Here is a 19,546-nt window from a genome sequence, read left to right as displayed (position 1 = left end):
TGGCGGGCACTTTATGTCCTTTATTTTCTCACAAGCTTCGAATTCAGAAATCAGAGCCACACAGTCCGTCGTGGAGTAAAAATGGGGGTGAATACAAAGGAGAACTTGTGTACAAAACTTTAAAAACCTGGCTGCCGCGTGGCCGGCCTGGGCGTGCGCCTGGCCGGGCTGCTGGGAGGACGCGGAGACCGGGACGACAGCATGGCCAGTGACGAGCGACTCTGGACGCGGGTGGCATTGGTTCCCCCGCCACTCGAGGACCTCCGCGTCTCCGTGGGGGTGGGTGGGAAGGGGCTCGCACACCCGTGTCCCCGCCGGCCCGTCACACATACCCACAGACTTGTACACACACAAGCTGCATGCATCAGCTACCCTAGAACGGCTACGGGGGACGGGGCCACGCGGGCGTGAGGGAGGGGCGGAGGGACAGGACGAGACGATGCTGAGACCTGCGGCTCACTGGGAGGGGACAACGGAAACGGCATGCTCCGGGTGGCTCCTGTGTGGACACACGCGTGGGGGGCGAGGGCCCGCCACGCCAACACAGCACACTAGCACCACGTCTTCCTACAGGACAGAGGAGAGGCCTGCACTCTGCTCCCTCCTCCCCCTTGCCTCGGCACCAACTAAAACCGTGGGTTTCAAACACAGACAGGAAAAGGGCCGGGCGCTACCTCCCAGAACCCTTCACTCGGGGCACTCGACCCAACGCGGTCAACCAAGGCTGGTGATGTTGGAGCGGCCACCAGGGGGCGCCACGATGCGATGGCCAGTGCGCCTGGGGTTGTTGTCATCAATCTGGGCCCCTGGAAGAGAAGGAGGGTCGGTCACTCGTGCCAGAGGTCAGCCGACGTCGCTCTGACCTGCCGTTCCTGCAGGCTGCCCCCTTAGCGGAACGCTCACTGCCTCAGCACTCTGCTCCATAGTCCCCTCCCACCCCTCCGTGCCCCTGGGTCCCAGGGACAAGACCCCAGAGCTGGGGCCACAGGGCGCCCTCCTATCCAAGGTGGGAGTGTGCTCTGTCTGCATCTGTCTGCTTCAGGGAGGGCCTGAGCCACACATACCTGGAGACCAGGTCCAGCCTGTGAACTCGGGAGCAGCTGTGTGCCCTCGGCCCCGCTACCAGACACCAACACCACCCCCACCACGGAGCTGAGCAGCTGTGTGCCCTCTGCCCCGCTTCCAGACACCAACACCACCCCCACCACGGAGCTGAGCAGCTGTGTGCCCTCGGCCCCGCTACCAGACACCAACACCACCCCCACCACGGAGCTGAGCAGCTGTGTGCCCTCTGCCCCACTACCAGACACCAACACCACCCCCACCACGGAGCTGAGCAGCTGTGTGCCCTCTGCCCCACTACCAGACACCAACACCACCCCACCATGGGAGCCGAGCATTGGACAAGACGCGGGGGCTGTGCACAACATGTGACCTATAAACTCTGGAGCCAGTGTGCAAGCAAGAAGCTCTTCTGAGAAGGGTCCCTGGAAATTGGGGTGCCCTGGGGAGCCCCAATGCCCTACACAGATGGCTTTTGACCACACCTTTTCCATTATGGAGTTCCCAGGACACAACCACAGCATAACCCATGCTGCTGGGGTTTGAAACCTTCCCCAGTGCACACGCCTGCCACCGTGTGGCTTTTCGGTGCAATGGAAGCCTTAGGGACCTGGAGCACCACTGCTGGGCTGGCAGGAAGGCATCCTGTAGGCCAGACCAGTGCCATCCTTCCTACCTGACAAGCTGAAGTTGGACTGGTGCAGGTTCCGGATGGGCGGCGGCTGGTGCTTAGAAGGCGAGGATTTGGCAGAAGGCGCGGGGGTTGCATATTTAGGTGTGGCTGGCACCTCGTACACGGGACCATCGTACATGCCCCGTGAGACTCCATGCAATCCATAAACCTGAACAGAGAGGTGCGTAGCATGAGCGGTCCGCACAGCGCACCCCGGACCCATGCCTGTGGCCACTGCAGGGGCGTGTGTACCCAGGGACAGCACCCGTGTGAACACATCACCACACACATTTATGCATGCCCTCCACACTCATGCACACACACACTTAGGGAATGCACACAGCTGAGGACCCCAAACCCATTTAAAAGAAATTCTCTTCCCTTCCCAGACGCCCCCATCAGGGACCCATGAGTGCCAGGCCGGCTGCTGCCAACGGCCTGGTGAGCCCACAGACTTGGGGCAGGTTAGCTGAAGGGGGTGAGGTGTCATGACTGCCAGTGTGTGCCGCAGAGCCTGGGCATTCGGCTGAGGTGCAGGGCGGGTGGGCACAGACCCACAGCCTGCAGGAAACCACCAATGCTGCTCAGGGCCTGAGCAGGGGACGGCCCTGCTCCTGGCCTCAGGGTGGGTGATAGCTCCCACAGCCCTGACAATGGCTCCCTCCGCCCCAGCAGGCAGAGGCTGCGGATTGCTACATACCACGTAATGGAGCACTGGGTGCAGGCTGGGCTCCAGCACAGAGGACCAAGGGACCCTCTGGCGACATGAAGTTGGGCAGGGCTGGGCCTGCACCTGCTGAGTCCAGTCCCTGCACCCTAACACGGCCTCTGGCCACTGCAGGTCTGACCCAGGAGTGAGCCCTTGGGAGGGCTGCCACCAATGAGTCCACGTCCCGTTGGTCTGTCTTTTATCAGCTCTTGTCCACAGGCGTGGTCCCGCTCACTTAGAGAGGCAGACACCATCTGAGAGGACGTCTGCCATCTCTCCAGTGACTACACCCCATTCCCAGCGAGCACCCCCCGACCCCAGTGACCGCCCCATCCCCAGCAACCATGCCCTGGCCCTAGTAACTGCTCCCACCTGTCCCCTGTCCCCAGCGCCTCCCACGGTGACTCAATCCTCCCGGCCCTGGCCACCTGCCACTGCCTGTCTGACACAGAATGCGCTGGTGCCACACCCCAGGGGAAGTGAGGGGAACCCCATACCGACAGGGGGCACCCCGGGGTACGGGCAGTCCAGCAGGTATTGGAACTCTTCCGTCTAAGTGGCCGCTGCTTGTTCTAACCAATGAGGACTGGAAGACGTGATCTGCACACACATGCTGCAGCACACACACAATGGACACACAGGTGTGCACACATATATGCATGTAAACACAGTAAACATGTGCCATGCACACGAACAGATCCACATGCACATGCAGAGCCATTATACATGCTCACACGTGTGCACACACAGGTGAACACAGGCGTGGGCCAGTGTGTGTGCTTCTGCACACGTGGGCACACACACACACAGCCGGCCTTCCTGGCCAACAGCATAGGCTGTCTTGTGTGTGTGTGTGAGCAGGTTGCCATGGTGATGGGGAGTTGGCCTCAGGGATGAGAGGGCTCCCCCCTGGGATCAAGGCTGATTCTTCAAGGCTGGTGAGTGGGCAGGATGGTTGGAAACATCAGGGGAGGGTGGGCAGGACACAGGGGGCTCCTAGCACCCAGATCCTGGTGAGGGTCCCAGCACCCCGAGGAGCAGCTGCGAGAAGGGGTAGGGTGCCGCTCCATTGTCCCAACAGGGTACAGAGCACTGGCACCTGCTGGTCACGTAGGGGTCCATATGTGACCTGTGACACACGTGGAGGGCAGCAGTGGCACCCTCGGCAGCCGAGGGGTGCCTGCACTAATGACATACGACAGACCCACCCACAGGAGCCTGCAGCCGTGGCCGCCCTGTCCCCACCCCATGGCCAGCGCACTGCAGTGCAGCCCGCGCCCGCCTGCCACTCACCTTACTCCGGATCTTGACACGCTGGTACAGGTGCTCCGGGAAGGGCTTGCGCGGGATGAAGCGGCCGGCGCCCTTGTTGACGGTGATGTTTCCATCTTCGAAGACGATCTTGCCCTGGCTGACCACCAGCACCGGGGAGCCGTGGCACTCCATGCCCTCGAAGATGTTGTACTCTGTGGCCTGCGTCCCCCAAACACACAAGGCAGCTTGGCTTGTGCCCCAAGCCTCCCAGGACTTTCTCCACACTCCAGTAGCCATGGAAAGCCCCTCCATTTGGCTTTCTTTCTCCCTCATTGAAAGCACTATTGGGGCTGTGCAGTATTCCGCCACGTGCCCCGCACGCCTCCTTGTGGGGACTCGGGGGAGGGGGAAGGTCTCGGGGGGAGGGGGGACTCGGGGGGGGTGACTGGGGCGCTGCTGGCTTTGCAGCATCCACTGCTGCCGTCCCTCACCTGGGCCATCACACACGCAGCTGCTCCGCCTACCACCCACGCCTGCTGAGGTCTTGGCCGCACCTTCAGGCGGGCGGCACCAGCACTGCCCACCCATTTTCTAACTAATTAGGAGACCACCAATGGGGAACATCTTACCTGCAGGTTCCCCACCCAACAAGGAGGGTTCAGGAAGGCTTAAAACCCCAAGACCCTTCCTCAAACCTTTGGTGTCTCCCTCCTCTTTCGAGAGGCCCCCCACCTCCGGCTTCCTCTCCGGGGCTGCTTCCCCTTCCCTCCCTTCCTGCTCCCCGGTCCCTTCGCAAATAAACTTTTCTGTCTGCAACAGATTCCCGGCTGTTTATCTCTATGCTAAGCTGAGGAAGGAACCCACTGGGCATTTCTGGTAACACTTCTGAATCTTAAAAATATGTCCCTTTTGAGGAAAGCTTTCTCTGACCAAACTGTCGAGCCAAAGGCTGAGCTTCCTCCCAGCCCTGCCTGCACGTAGACACCAAGGGGACCGCACCAGAGGCAGAGACACGCGGAGTATCCTTTTATTGTGCTCCTTTGCAAGACAAAGGAACATTCCCTTCCTTTCCAGACTCCAGCTGCTCTGTGATTTAAAGAGCAGGGCACAGACAGACAGCCCAGCCTAAGTCCTCCTCTGGCCCCAGACGCAGGTGGCTTGTGCATGGCCAGGGGACTCTGGGTGTGACTTGTGTCCTGTGCAAGGGCGGACAGGCAGGCGTGTGGTTTCCATGTGAATTTCTTCTTCCAACTGCTCCCTGCCAGATCTAGAAACTTCTAGAAAGTTCTAGAAAGCGAAACCTTACCCCATCACGGATATACTAATGTGTACTCACCCAGTTCCAGACAAGTGAGAACAGGCACACACCCACCCACACCGAAGTCGGCCTGTGCACACGCGCAGGGTGAGGCCAAACCAGCCGAGCACTCTTGGCAAGCAAGGCAACCTCGGCTCCTCTCCCCCAGAAAGCACAAGGTGTTCCCCAGACCAAGCCCCTCCACCACTACTGTCCAACTCCTGGGGCTCCTGTGCTGGCCCGAGGGGAAGTCCCACCTTCCCACTGTCTGCATCCATCAGCACGTGAAATCAGGCCTCATTCAGACCCAACGTGTATTTGTTTAAGAGGCAGAGAGCGTCTTCTACCAGCTGGTTCACTCCCCAGATGCCTGCCACAGTGCACAAGTGCAGAACTACTAAGCTGAGGCAAAGCCAGGAGCCCACACAGGCACCCTGAGTGGCTGTCAGGGACCCACTTGCTCCATCACCAGCTGCTTCCTGGGTGCACACTAACAGGAAGCTGAAGTTCTGAGCCGGAGCTGGGAGTATGGGCTAGGCACTGCGCTACGGGACATGGGTAACTCAACCAGCACTAACCAGCAGGCTAACTGGCCGCCCTCACTGTCCATCGACCGGGATCCCGGGGCTTTCTGGACCATTTCTACATTCACGTTATGTGTGCGGCTGTGCAAAGAACTCGGGGCTGGCATGGCATGGGCAGGGGCCACTCTGCGAGTCTACCTGACCGGAAACTGCTACTCTCACAGGTGGTAACGTCAGGCTTCCCCAGCTCAGGGGTCGGCGGGGTGGGGGGAGAGTCCTGGGACCCTAGAGCCGCTCCAGGGCCTCCTTCCTGACAAGGCTTCCTCATGCCTGCTGGCCAGCACAGACTCAGGACTGGGGCTCTGGGGCAGCCAGTGCCCAGGAGCAGAGGGCAGGAAGGTAGGGCAGGCTGTGGTCGTTTACCTGGGAGTAAGGATGCTACGCTGGACCCAAGGCCACTGCTGGCCACGCAGCGTGGGGGGCTGAGGGAGGAGGGCCCCTCGAGGGAGGCGTCTCTGCTGAGTAGTCTGCTGGATGGGAACATACATCCCAACCACGGGCGTGCAAAGTGGGCGTGCAAAGTGCAAGGCAGGAGCATGTGTCCTGGGCCTGGGGTCTGCGCACCGAGCCTCGGGCAGCCAATCACAGCTCATGCACCCAGTGGCCTACCTCCACAGGTCACAGGTCATGTGCACCTGGGACGCGAGAGGGGGCTTAGCTAAGTCCCTTCTCCCCACTCACCCCAGCGGGAGAAGGCATTTAAGTGAACCGTCACGAGAACACATCAAGTCACAGCCACATTCACCCGCCACTCTGACTGGAGGTTTCTCACTGGAGGGCCGAGCAGGAATCCGTTCTACGAGCCAGGGTGGTGGGGGACTCACCGACTTGTGGCTCTTGGCGGTTATGGTCTTCACCCTGTCGGGGTCCCAGATGACCACATCGGCGTCAGAGCCCACGGCCACCCGCCCTTTCCTAGGGTACAAATTGAAGATCTTGGCTGCATTGGTGCTGGTCACAGCCACAAACTGGGTCTCGTCCATTTTGCCTGTGGCCTAAAAGCAAGGAGGAAAAAGGCTCCATGGGTTTCTAGAATATTCTGGCGAGGGTGGTGGGGGCAAGCTGGGCGGGGGGCTTACCACAGCCTTGTCCCAGACGACGGTCATGCGTTCCTCTATCCCGTTGACCCCTTCGGGGATCAGGGTGAAGTTGTCCTTGCCCACTGCCTTCTGGGAAGTGGTGTAGGGACAGTGACCACTGCCCGTGACCTGCAGGTCCCCACTGCGGGACAAAGATGACAAGGGGTTCACTCTGAGTTCACTCTGAAGGGCAAACCCCATCTTCCTGGTACCCAATGCAGTGGCGCCTGCACCCCAGGGACCTAGAAGAGGTTCTGGGGTTCCTGAGTGATTGGAAATGCCCTGACTTCGTATGCCCCATAGAAACCTGGGATGTGGCCTGAGCCGGGGACCAGCAGGCGTCACGGCCAGTGGCAGCTCCAGGCTGGGAGTTGCACCCGGTCTCTCGTCCCTCATGCTAGCAATAGCATTCCCCAGACGCCACACAGCGCCCAGTCCATGGTGGGAATTACTGGGTTGAGATGGCAGAAAAGCCTGGCGCCCCAGAAGGCTGCCATAAACAGGTCAGAACCGTGGGCTCCCCCGGCACCCCAGCAGCCCACCTCCCGTGCCGCATGACACTTACCAGGCCAGCAAGGAGGTCAGGTGGTCGGGCGTAGTGGGGTCCGGGCTCAGGGGAGGCGAGGTCACAAACGCCGCTGCCTTGGCCCAGTTCTTGCTCCAGTAGTGGGTGCCATCGGTGCCCAGGCTGGCAGCAATGGGCTCCCCAAAAACGAGGGGTCCTGGGTGGGCGGTGCAGGGAGGACAGACGCACGTGCAGTCAGACGCCAACAGCGGCTGGGGTCACGCGGTGGGAGAGGGAGCCACCCGGGGGACCAACACCAGCTCCCCACCCCCGCAGGGCACCTGCTGGGTGCTTCGGCGGGGGACATGGGCTCTCCCGTGGGGCACATGTGATCATCAGACACAAGGTGGGATGGCTTCTCACCAGTCACGCCTCACACCCCATTGCTAACACATTATAAACAGACACGGTGGAACATTCTCGATGCAGAAGGCTTTACTTCCGGCTCACCGGGGCTCCCATGGAGTCATCCACAGTGGATGCTAGTCGTGTTGCCCTGCCTGACACCTGCTGGACCACCGTCACTGGTCCTCCTCCCCGCTCGGCCTGCCGTGCCCAGGAGGGCCACGAGGCTCCATCCTGTGTTGGGGGCAGTCTCCCCTGGCCTCGCTCTGTCCATCTCAAGTGAAGGAAGCCTCCCTCTGAGCGTCCTCCCTGCTGAGGCCCAGCACAGAGCCCATGGCTGCGAGGGCTTGAGAACACCTTAGGGACCCGCAGAATCTCCCGCTGAGAAGCCCCTGGTCCCGCCCAGCCACGGTCAGCCCAGGCCGGCCGCCTACCTTTCTTCCTGGCCAGGGCGATGATGTCAGCTGCGCTTTTACTCATGACCTTGGTTATGTACACGGGGCAGTTGATCCGGCCCGCGATGGTGATGGCCCGGAACACGGCCTCGGCCTCCAGCTGTGGGCAGAGCCAGCAGAGAGGTCACAGGTGTGGGGGGAGACGGGGAGAGGATGGGGCTCAGCCACCTTCTACCCCAGGTCCCCGGGCTCGGCCTGGGCTGGACAGAAGGGACTCTACGCTGTCTAACGAGGCCCAGTGGAGTTTTTAAAGACGGAAGCAGTCAAGGTGGGTTTGGCTGGCAGGCTGGAAGCAGAATGGCACAAGTGGAACCGTCTCTGGAAGCATCCCGATGTGGTGTCAGGAGAGTCCCACCCCAGGGAGGCAGGCACCAAGGGCATCCACAGATGGCCACAAAGGCCCGGGACAGGTAAGCCCCCCTGTCACCTCTGAGAAGCAGTCCTGTGAACCTGCTGCCAGCGGGGCTCACTGCCCTCGCCCCACCAGGACCCCCACACTCTCCGTTACACTCTGCGCTGTGTGGTTCTCAATGTCCTCCCTGGCGTGGCCTGCGCTGGAGCCAGCCACCCAGCAAGCATGACATCACCCATGGCCTGTGCTGAGTGGTGAGGGGGGATGAGGGAGCACCCCACGGGCCACAAGGCTGTGTCAGCTGTGTCTACAGCTCTGCTGGCCTCACCTCGGGTCGGGAACAAACACGGGGTCCTGGGGCTTGAGGGACGCCCTGGGCTGGGGTAAAGGCCTGTGCGTTACTTTATGCAGGCCCCCAGGGTGCAGCACGGGGCCCAGAAACTCAAGGACTTGACTAGGGTCAGGAAACACCCTGGGCTCAGAGGCTGTCCTAGGCCCAACCCGCCTACCTTACACACAACACACAGGCGTGCACACACACGTGCAGACATGTGCACCCTGCTAGCCCCAGGGGGACTCCCTCATTTGCGGGTCTGCGGGAAGCTGGCTGCTGGGTGCTGGGGAGCGGGGTTCCACTTTCCTACGTCCCAGCACGGCGGCTTCCCGTCCAGCGAGGGCATGAAGGAGTCTGGGGCCTCAGTGTGGAGCTCCTGGACACAGAGGCGCAGAGCCTCGCCCTAGCGTCTCCAGAGGGCCAGAGGGCTGAGAGGAGGTGGGGGACGCCGTGGCGGGGGTCGGGCAGTGGGACCGGGAAGCAGCCAGGGACCCCGGGGTGGGCTTTCGGTGATGTCAGAGTCATGTCCACACGGGGGTCGTTACCTCTTCAGGTCTGCTCAGGGCATGGCCCTCGGGGCCCGTGATGCCCATCTCCAAGATCCGCTTTTGTTCCTGCAGGACAACAGAAAGTGGCATCAGGGAGCTCGCAGAAGCCCACCCTCTACCCCTGCCGGCTGGAGAAGAGGGGGCAACTGAGTCCCACGGAGGGGTGCTGCAGGGCTCTCCAGCAGGGATCGGCAGCGTGAAAGGATGCTCCCCTCCCCCATTCCCTCAGACTGGTCGTCCTCCCCTTGTGCGTCCGCACCCACATCTGGCTTATTCTCCATCTCCCCCAGCATCGCCGGAAGTGAGCTTCCGAGACAGCCCAGTGCCCTGCCAGCATGCCTCCAGTGGGAAGATTCCAAGCACCAGGTCCTAACCTTGGAGACCAGCTCCAGCACTGGGTTTGTCTGAGATGCAGGTGGCACAAGCTGGTCTGGTGCGTCTATAGCAGGTGCCCTCCCATGTAAAGGAGTCAGCCTGTGCCCACGCTAAGCCCATCCCTGCGCCCGTTGGCAATGGCCCCTGCCATCCCAGCCACAGCCTTCTCTGCCCACCTGGCAGCACACCACTGCTTCAAACTCATCCCGACCTTGAAGCGGCTCCCTGGGCTGATGACCCAGATTTGGACCATTCACTCCAAGGTTTCCTTGGTCCAGGGACACTTCAAAGCAACCCAGCTGCGCAGCTACTAATTTTGGCTCCTGCAGCCTCGTGCCAGCATCCTTGGACACACCCCTTTCAGTTTAAAGCAAAAAATAAATAAATAAATAAATAAATAATAAAAATCCCAATTCCAGCTGTGCCTGAGAACACAAGCTTATTATGCAAATGTGAAATACACACTGGGCCCTACATTGGGGTCCAACAGCTGGAGTGCACTGAGCACAAAGTGCAGTCATTTCAACAACGGCAGGAGACGGTGTTTGGAAAGCATTTTGGGAAATTGCAAAACGACTGTGTGATCCGGAGAAATTCCTGTGCAAAACTGTTCAGATGTCAGCTGCTATTTCTGTCTGAAGGGAGTGAGGGGAGGAGGGCGAGAAGGAGAGACAGAGGGAGGCTCTGGGGACATCGGGTGACCAGCAGGGCCATGCATCATCTTCATTGCACCTCCGCGGAGATGATGGAGAGGACGCGCAGGGCAGGCGCCGAATGGGCCCACGGGAAGGCTTTAGGGGACAACGGCCCCACCTGTCACCCTTTCCTGGGCCAGGGGACCCACCTCTGCCACACCTGAGCTGCTGACCAGAGGGCCACAAGGTCCCTTGCTCTGAGATGTCCCGTTTGGGCATAACTTGTGATGTTGCTCTGCATCCCCAGCTCAGATCTGGGGGGCAGGCACTGCCAAGAAGGTTCCGACGCTGGTAGAGCCAGGCGGGGAGTGGAAGTTAGAAGAAGGCCGTGGAGTTAGGCCGCATTGCAGGATGGAGCTAGGCGTTAAACCACCCGGCATCCTAGAGGGAAGTGTGGGCTCAGGTCGCAGCTGTTCCAGTTCCAACCCAGCCCCTTCCTGCCGCTCCTGGGAAAGCAGCCGACAATGGCCCAACACTCGGCCCTGCACTCATGAGGGAGACTCGCACAGTCTCATGTACTGGCTTTGGCCTGGGCGTTGGGCGAGTGAACCAGAGGATGGAGGAGCCCTGTCTCTCCGTCCCTCTGCCCCTCTCCTCCTTCCATGGGAACTGGAGCAAGTGATCTCCAAGTGTTTCAAGTTGGCCTCCTTGTTGCCTCTCTACGGAGCACAGAACACCTGCTCACGGAACCAGGTCAAGCTAAGGAAGCTTCCCTGTGAACTGCTGAAGGAACCGCTCACTGCTCCCTGGTGCTCGCAGGAAAATGCCAGAGGGCAGAGAGAACGTCAGAGAAGAGCTGTTTGACAAAATGGAGTCAGGACGCAAAGGCTGTTAAACCTCTCAGTCCCTCGCAGGTGTCTGGTTGGTTGCATCCAGGTGCAAGGCCCAGCAACGCTGCCAACCCAGCTCGCTGCTAGTGCCTGGGCAGGCAGCAGGTAAGGGCTGAAGCACTTGGGTCTCGCTCTCATCATAGGAGGCCTGCATGCAGTCAGCTCTGGCCTACCCCAGCACTGCCAGCAGGTGCCTAGCCTGCTTCCAGCACTGCTGGGGACCAGCAATGCCTGATGCCTTCCACGGCCCCTTGGGAAGGGCTGCCTCTGGGCCCCACCACTGCACGCTGTGTGCTGAGCTTATGCTGGCTGACCTGAGAAGAGATCTGGAGGGAATCAGCATGTGTCCTGGGGGAACAGGAGGCAGCCAGGAGAGGCGCACGGCACACGGCCCGAGGCCCCTCACTTTGTGGCGTTCTTGTTCTCGCCGCTGACCAGGTCACGGGAGTGAGGCACGGCTCGCGTTTGGCTGAGAACTTGCAAGAATCCCTACTGCACAGGGAAGCTCAGTGAGCCAGAACGGGCAGAGCCGCAGCCCACGCCCTCAGCATCACACGGGACGGGCAGAGCCGCAGCCCGCGCCCTCAGCATCACACGGGACGGGCAGAGCCGCAGCCCGCGCCCTCAGCATCACACGGGACGGGCAGGGCCGCAGCCCGCGCCCTCAGCATCAAACAACCATGCCTCTGGGCTCAGAGCAAGTGGAAGCAGGTTAATCACCTGGCTCCGCCGGGCCACAAAGCACGTCTTTCCCCCCTGAGCCTCCGTTTACCTGGCTGTAAAGTGGGGACAACTGTACCTCCCTCCCTGGCTGTGGCTCAGCGGATCCGACTGTGGCATCGTGATTACAGTTACCTGGGCACCAGGGAGCCAGGCCAGGGACCCACGGGACCTCCTTCTCTTCCCATCGACAAGTCCCACACTACCTGACCGTCACACCATGCCCCTTCCATCACCTCTCTTCCTGTTTCGGAACTGCAGGAGAGGGCCCAGCACAGTAGCCTAGTGGCTAAAGTCCTCGCCTTGCACATGCCAGGATCCCATAGGGGCACTGGTTCCAATCCTGTTGGCCCTGCTTCCCATCCAGCTCCCTGCTTGTGGCCTGGGAAAGCAGTTGAGGATGGCCCAAGGTCTTGGGACCCTGCACCCATGTGGGAGACCCAGAAGAGGCTCCTGGCTCCTGGCTTTGGATTGGTGCAGCTCCGGCCATTGTGGTCACTCGGGGAGTGAATCATCGGACCATCGGATGGAACATCTTCCTCTGTATCTCTCCTCCTCTCGTTATATCTCACTTTCCAATTAAAAAAAAAAAAACCCCACTGCAGGAAGCAGACCCGGCTGTCACTCTGCCTCTGCTGTTTCCCCATCAAATTCTCACTTCCCATCCCAACTTCTGGTCAGCTCTGGCCTACTGAGTGTCACACACGTGACCTCATTTTGTCCTCACAACACCGCCAGGCAGATGTTTCTGGAAGAACAAGAGCCTTGTGGGGAGAGACGTGTCCAGGCTCACACAGCTGGAGACCGGGAAGGCTGTACGGAAGCACCTGCTCCAAGACTGGACTGCCCCCTCCTGGCCCTCCCGATCCACAGCATCAGCCTCCAGGACGCCGAGCGGGCCTCACCTGCCCCCCAGTCAAACCTTTCCAATTCTCAGGGATGTCATGGTCTCCCCGTGGCCAGAGTGAGCAGGAAGCTCCAGAGGCGATGCGGGCACCAGCACTGCCCGAGCGGCTCCCAGCTGGCCTGCTCCCTGCCGCCCATCACCGCCCTGCCCGCTCTTCCTCCGTCACAGTGCTTCATGGAGAACAAACCGAGAGGGGCAGGGCCACACGGCACTCACCTGAGCTATCAAATCTCCATTCTCCGCGTGGACCAGGATCACCGCTCCCAGGCTCTTCAGGAAGGTGAAGGCTTCATAGAGCTGAGGAGGGAGGAATCGGGGTCAGCATGCGTGGGAGACGGTCTGCTCATCTGCCAACAGCGCCCCCACTCATGCACCTGCCAGCATCGGTGTCCGGTGTCCCAGCTAGACCCATCCTGCTCCCTCAGCCAGAGCTTGTCACCCCACACAGGACAGGCTCGGGAAAGCTCTCTCCTTGGTCCTGAAGCCTTCAGATCCAAAAGCAGCAAGGAGGACACGATCGGGGAGGACCCAAGGCCACAGCCACTGTGACACAGAGACCACCCCAGTCCCGGGGTTTCCTTACCCAAGACCATAGAGTCCGCAGGACCACCAGGGATGTGGCCCCGGGAAACCAACGCAGCCTCACGTGATCCCACAGACCACCATGGGTGGGGCACGCTTCCCGACAGCCATGGGCCCAGCGGCAGCAGCCTCGCTGTCAGCCAGGGCAGGTCTCTCACTCCTACTGAGGATGCAGCCACCAAACTCCCTCTGCAGGCGCACTTGAATCTGAAGTTTGTCCACACTCCCAGCAGGTGAGCAGCAGGTGCGAGAGGCACCTGCAGGCAGGGAGTTCCTCCAGGGACTCACAGTCAGATCACCTCTGGGCCCACGGCTTTGGGGAAACGGACATCAACATACAGCAGGTGGAAACCACGCCTGTGTCAGTTCACCCCAAGCTACTGTTCCCAGAAAATGGACCCAACTTTCAGCTGCTCCAACCCTCTGCTGGTTGCATGAAAGGCCCCTGGGAGGAGGCAAACTGGGGCACATAACTTTCTGTAATTGAAGGACAAGTCCTGGAGTGCTGGTCCCCCTGCCCATCTACAGCCAACCACTGCTGACCATGACCCAAGCAGCACCTGTGTGTGTCAGGCTGGTCCCAGCAACTTAGCTGAATTAAAACCACAGTCTCCTGACACCTTCTGTGAGGCAGCCGCCATTGTGAACTAAAGCACAGAGAGGTCAGAAAGCTGCCTCAGGCTACACAGCAAGCGGCTGATTCTCCAGGACCCGCAGTCAGGTAGACAGAGCTCCCAGGCCTTCTGCCAGTGTGACAGTGAAACAAGGCCAGGAGAGCCGGTGGCATAAGAAAGACCAGCAGACCGTAGCCCATGCCCAGGAGACCAGCTACAACATCCTGCAGTCACACGGCAGGGACATGAAGCTGGAAGGGCCAGAGGTTTTACCAGGCCTTCCTGACAAGACCTGACCTGAAGCAAAACTCACAAAATGGGTCCTGAACCTTGCCTGTGCCCCAGAATCGACCCAGGAGCCCTCGAAAGGTGCCAGTTCCACACCTGAGCTGCCAGCATCCCCGACATACTTCCTGAGAGTCGGTGGTTACCGCGCCCTGCACAAGGCCACAGGACAAGCCAAGCGGAGGGACCACAGTATTAGGACTGATGGCCCAGGAGGGGCAGTGACCGGCACAAGTCAGGGCAAACTGTGGTGCCAGGGCCAGATCTGAACCCAGGGCCCTTCCTGCCAACCCTCCCAGCTGCCCTAAGCCAACAGGGGCAGGAAGAGGGACCCACCTGGCTGTCAGACATCTGGTAGAGATCTTTGTAGGCCATGTACACCTGGAAGGAATTGACCCCTGTTCCAAGACAAAAGAGAAAACCGAGCGTGTGAGGAAGACAGCCTGGCCATCCAGGACAGTGACAATCTCCAGGCACAGCAGCCACTACCGGGAGACCAGAACACAGGAGAACTCACAGCGGGGTCATCGTGTCAGCCCCAGGGGTGTGGGTTGGGCTCCAGCGGGCTTCCAGGCACCGTCGGGAAGGACCAGGAGGAGGAATGAGGGAGCAGGAAGCAGGAGGGGAGGGCTGTGTGTCACAGGAACCAAGTGAAACGACACCCAGCATACCCAGAAAGTACCCCGGCGCTGTGACGGGGAGCGTGCGTTCACATTCAGATACAACTTTCCTAAATTACGGCATACATTCATGCCATCAAACTGGCCAACATTACCAGTTTGAGCTTGTCAGCTCAGCTCTGAAAGCAAGGCAGAGGCACGACCAGAGATTTCCTAGGGTGGAAAGACTGTTCTGGAAGCAGCACTGGGGGCAAGCAGAAGCAGACGCAGGAAGGAAGATGCTGAAGGCATCGTCGGGGCAGGTGCACACAGGCTGGGCGCTGACGGGAGCTGAGTGGGGTATAGTGCGCCAGGATCTCCCAAGGCTGCAGCACCAACAACGGGGGGTGCTGGCCGGCCAGCGGGAGTGGGGTCGCGTGTGCAGGAGGGACTCCTCCCTGTTTCACCTTCAGGATGTGCGAGGACACAGCCCACGTCTGATCTGTGGCTTTGTACACCATGTAGAAGGAATGAGGAAACATTTGGACTAGAAAAAAGAAATCAAGACCAAGGTTCCAACGATGTGGAAACTTCTTTGGCTCTGGGAAGTGGTAAACACAAGCCGGACGCCTTTTTCTACACAGGAGAATGGCTCCCCAGGGTCAGGACGTAGCACAGTGCGGTAAGCCAAAGCTTGCAACACCAGCGCCCCACGCTGGAGCGTCAGGCCAAGCCCCGACTGCTCTGCTTCCAAGCCAGCTTCCGGTTCAGACACACGGGATGCAGCGGCTCCCGGCTGGGCTCCCTGCCCCCACGTGCTGGATTCTGCTGGATTTCTGGGTTTCCAGCTTTGGGCCGGTGCAGCCAATGCGAGGAGTGCAGCAGTGGACAGTCAGTTCCTCTCGCTCTGTCGCTCTGTGTCTCTCTCAACTACATGTCTTCAGTAAGAATTCCTTTCCCAAAAAAGATCAGGAAACGTTTTTCTAAGCAGTATTCATACAGTAACACAGAAACATGAGCCTCTGAGCTCCTGACACGGGGGACCCCCGAGTAAGCCATGAAGCCACGAGCTGGATTTGTGTGGCTTTTGTCAACGCCCGTGTTTTATTTTGCACGTTAAAGATTAAAATCCAAGCAATGAAGTGAAAAAACCAGCAGGATGCAAAGAACATGTCAGACAATGTGGGGTGCGGGAACAAATGGCTGACTGACTGACTGACAGCCGTTCTTATCCACAACCAAAGTGTCCACAATTAAAACTTCTGATCTATCTACTTTAAAAGCTGGTGCCTGGTGCTAACCAAGTTTCTGTACCCTCTGCGGAAGCTTTCAAGCTCTAGCTCATTCCCTTGTTATCCTGTCCACTCAGTCATGTCATGCAGCACGACCCCGGGCCACAGTCCAGTGCTGGACACCTGGTGGAGCTAAGCAGAGCAGCCCCTGGGTCCCAGCAGCCAGGGCTGTGCACCTGCCACAGGCAATGCCGGTGCCTCAGCCACAGGGAAGGGGGCAGTAGCATGTGGGAGACACCCGGCCCGGGAAGCCAGGCCACTATCTGCCTGCCTGGGGCGGCCCTGCTGGGCAGTGCTGTGGCTGCAGCAGGGACACCCAGGTGCCCGAGCCACCCCGGGGGAAGAACACCCAGCGAGCCAACAGTTGGCAGATTTCCACGGGCCTTGCTTTGTTTCTACCAAGGGCTTCTCACAGATGTTAACATGACAGGGTGCATTAAGAATATTCAAGGGCTCAGAGCAGTGGCCTAGAGCTAAATCCTCGCTTTGCATCTTCTGGGATCCCATATGGAAGCCAGCTCATATCCTAGCTGCTCTACTTCCCATTCAGTTCCCTGTTATTGCCTAATGGGAAAGCAGCAAAGGATGGCTCAAAGCCTTGGGTCCCTACACCCACGTGGGAGACCTGAAAAAGCTCTGGGCTGCTGGCTTCAGACTGGCCCAGCTCTGGCCATCACGGCCATCTGAAGAGTGAACCAGTGGATGGAAGACATCGCTCTCTCCCCTTCTCTCTGTAACTCTGCCTTTCCAATATAAAAGTAAAATAAATACATTTTTAAAAATACTCAACAAGGGGGCTGGTGCTGGAATAATAGGCTAAGCTTCTGCAAGCAGCGCTGGCACCCCATACAGGTGCCAGTTCATGTCCTGCTGCCCTGCTTTCAATTCAGCTCTCTACCAAGGTGCCTTGAGAAGCAGCAGAGTACAGCTCAGGTCCTGGCGCCCCCACACTCACAGGGGAACCTGGGAGGAGTTCCTGGCTTAGGGATCAGCCCAGCTCTGGCCATGGGCGCCGGAGTGAACCCGTGGGTGGAAGATCTCTGTCTCTCCTTCTCTCTCTCCCTGTGATTCTGCTTTTCAAATAAAATAAAAACAAAGCCAAAAGTCTTCTTTCATGGAATATTTCTCTTCTCCCTCATCAACAGTGGCTGAGTACTGGGCAAATCCAGAACCATTCCAGAACCCAGGGACGTGGCTGTGGGTGGCAGAAGGCAGAGCTGTGATTAACAGCTGGCAAGCACGTAAGATGCAGTCAGGTAGAAGACAGGTGCAGGCCAGGACACTCAGAAACTGACCAAATTCCACAGCAGATGCCATTAAGCAGAGTCTATTTTTTAAAACACCCCAAGGTCCTGGTATGGTAGCCTAGTGGCTAAAGTCCTCGCCTTGAATGCGCTGGGATCCCATATGGGATCCTTTCTAATCCTGGCGGCCCTGCTTCCCATCCAGCTCCCTGCCTGTGGCCTGAGAAAGCAGTAGAGGACAGCCCAAAGCCTTGGGACCCTGCACCTGCATGGGAGACCCAGAAGAGGCTCCAGGTCCTGGCTTTGGATCAGCTCAGTTCCCGCCAGTGCAGTCACTTGGGGAGTGAGAGAGCAGATGGAAGATCTTCCTCTGTGTCTCTCCTCCTCTCTGTCTATCTCACTTTTCAATAAAAATAAATTTTAAAAATTTAAAAATTAAAAATAACACACACCAAGATAAACGTGTGTGAATTCGGTTTGGACAAATGAGAGGCCCAGGACTGGCTGGGTGGATAACACAGCGTCTCTTTGCCCTCTGTAGCCTGCCACCCAATCAGGAAGCAGAAAGCAGCCTCTGGCTCAAGCCTTGGTCGTGAAGGTGCAGCACGCTGGCCTGCGATAAGCAGCCCACTCGCAGCAAAGGTTTACCAGGGGCAGTCGACGTGAACCTGACACACAGGAAACCCACCGTGTTTCTAAGAAAGCTGAGCTGAAAGCAACTGAGGCAGCTAATCAGGGGCAGGGTCCCCCTGAGGGGGGAAGCTAAGCCATTCCGGGACAGGGAGGGGAGCTGCTGCAACAGTCAAGTCCGAGCCACCCCAGGCCAGTCTACAGTCAGGGGCTGGGGTTTTGTTGTTACTCTCCATCATAAGGCTGGTGTGTGCTCTGCTTTTTAAAACCACTAAGATGATAAAAACTACTCCTAACTAAATAGCAATACGGCAGCAGATCCCAGCCCTGCTCTGGCCCATGAGCTTCTCCTACCTTGAACTTGGCCTCAGGAAAGGGCCCTGAGGTCTGGGCAGGTGGGTGGACCGGGCACCAGGTACCCAGCTGCACACACTGGAGAACGGCTTTAGAGTCACAATGAGGGACCACCACTCGTGTCAGGCGGAGTGTGGACTGTGCCTGCCCTGCTCCTTTCCCACCGTGGCATGCTGGCAGTGCCCGGGACACAGGTCTTGGAATCAAGTGAAGCCACACCAAGCAGCTTCACCCGCCTCATGTGCAGATATGATGCTGAGACCCTGGGCCTAGCGTATCATACCGTGATTGAATGAAAACGTGGGAGTTGCTGGGGAGGACAGAGAGTAACTGGTACCCAGGGAGATTACTGATGATCCAAACACGCCTCCACAGTAAACAACAGCCACAAAGTCCCCAGCGCTCCTGCTGTTCAGGGACAGAGTCCAGTCCCCAAACCATGCAAGATGCCAGGCGGTTCTGCAGCTGCTGCGTGAGTGCCTGGCATAAGCCCCAGACTACGCTCTCCCTGTGGGGACACCGTCACCATGGAACGAGTCCCAGAAAAGCTGAAGGCTGCAAGGTGAGGCAGGGAGTTGGCCCAGCATCCCCAGCAAGTACCAGGCCCATGCACAGCAGCCAGCAGGCCACTTGGCCACACCCACAGGAGCTGACCGAGTATGCACTCTGAAGCTCTGGGCTGGCGAGATCTGGACCATGGCAGGGGGAGCGTTCTGGAAACACTTGGTCAGACAATGCCAGGAGTCGCTGGGCCAGAGCCAGACCCTTCCCTCTGCACCGCAACCCGGCTGTCTGCTCCTTTCTGTGGTTTCTCTGCTGACAGCCAGCACCACCACTTGGCACTATTAGCCCCATCTGGGGTCTGTGGCTTAGAAACCGCTGGCAGGATGCCCTGCCCTGCCCTGCCCAACATGGCCACGCAGGGCCCTGCCACCAGCTGCTCCCCAGTCACTTCCTCTGGGACCTGTGCTCTCACGACCTTTTTACTGACCCCCATTGTGCAGCTGGAGAATCTGAGCAGAGAGGGTGAGTGCTGGCCCAAGGTAGCCCAGCCACTAAGGCACGGAAGGGTGGCCTGTACGTAAGAGCATACTGCAGGGATCTGTACGGCATGGCTCCACGTATGACGTGGCTCCACGTATGACCTACACACATGCATGTG

The 19,546-nt window shown here is 59.1% G+C and overlaps 1 protein-coding gene across 3 annotated transcripts in view; it reads right to left on the bottom strand.

Annotated features, from left to right (window-relative positions):
• Positions 1-397: 397 nt before the first annotated feature.
• Positions 398-19,546, bottom strand: part of CRMP1 (collapsin response mediator protein 1) — a 45,984-nt gene continuing 26,835 nt past the window's right edge. For all 3 annotated transcript variants that reach the window (XM_040965912.1, XM_040965914.1, XM_040965913.1), the window contains exons 5-14: positions 14,602-14,663; positions 13,001-13,081; positions 9,255-9,323; positions 8,003-8,123; positions 7,224-7,380; positions 6,659-6,800; positions 6,404-6,574; positions 3,738-3,917; positions 1,739-1,904; positions 398-806 (exon numbers count right to left, since the gene is read on the bottom strand). In XM_040965912.1, coding sequence (XP_040821846.1) covers positions 715-806; positions 1,739-1,904; positions 3,738-3,917; positions 6,404-6,574; positions 6,659-6,800; positions 7,224-7,380; positions 8,003-8,123; positions 9,255-9,323; positions 13,001-13,081; positions 14,602-14,663 — 1,241 coding nt within the window. In that variant the 3' untranslated portion in view covers positions 398-714. The remainder of the gene's footprint in view (positions 807-1,738; positions 1,905-3,737; positions 3,918-6,403; positions 6,575-6,658; positions 6,801-7,223; positions 7,381-8,002; positions 8,124-9,254; positions 9,324-13,000; positions 13,082-14,601; positions 14,664-19,546) is intronic.

The sequence above is a fragment of the Ochotona curzoniae genome, unplaced genomic scaffold, assembly GCF_017591425.1.
Source record: "Ochotona curzoniae isolate NIBS_2020 unplaced genomic scaffold, NIBS_Ocur_1.0 scaffold_4505, whole genome shotgun sequence".
NCBI lineage: Eukaryota > Metazoa > Chordata > Mammalia > Lagomorpha > Ochotonidae > Ochotona > Ochotona curzoniae.
The sequence above is the reverse complement of the archived record's forward strand: the minus strand, read 5'-3'. Positions and strand labels throughout refer to the sequence as shown.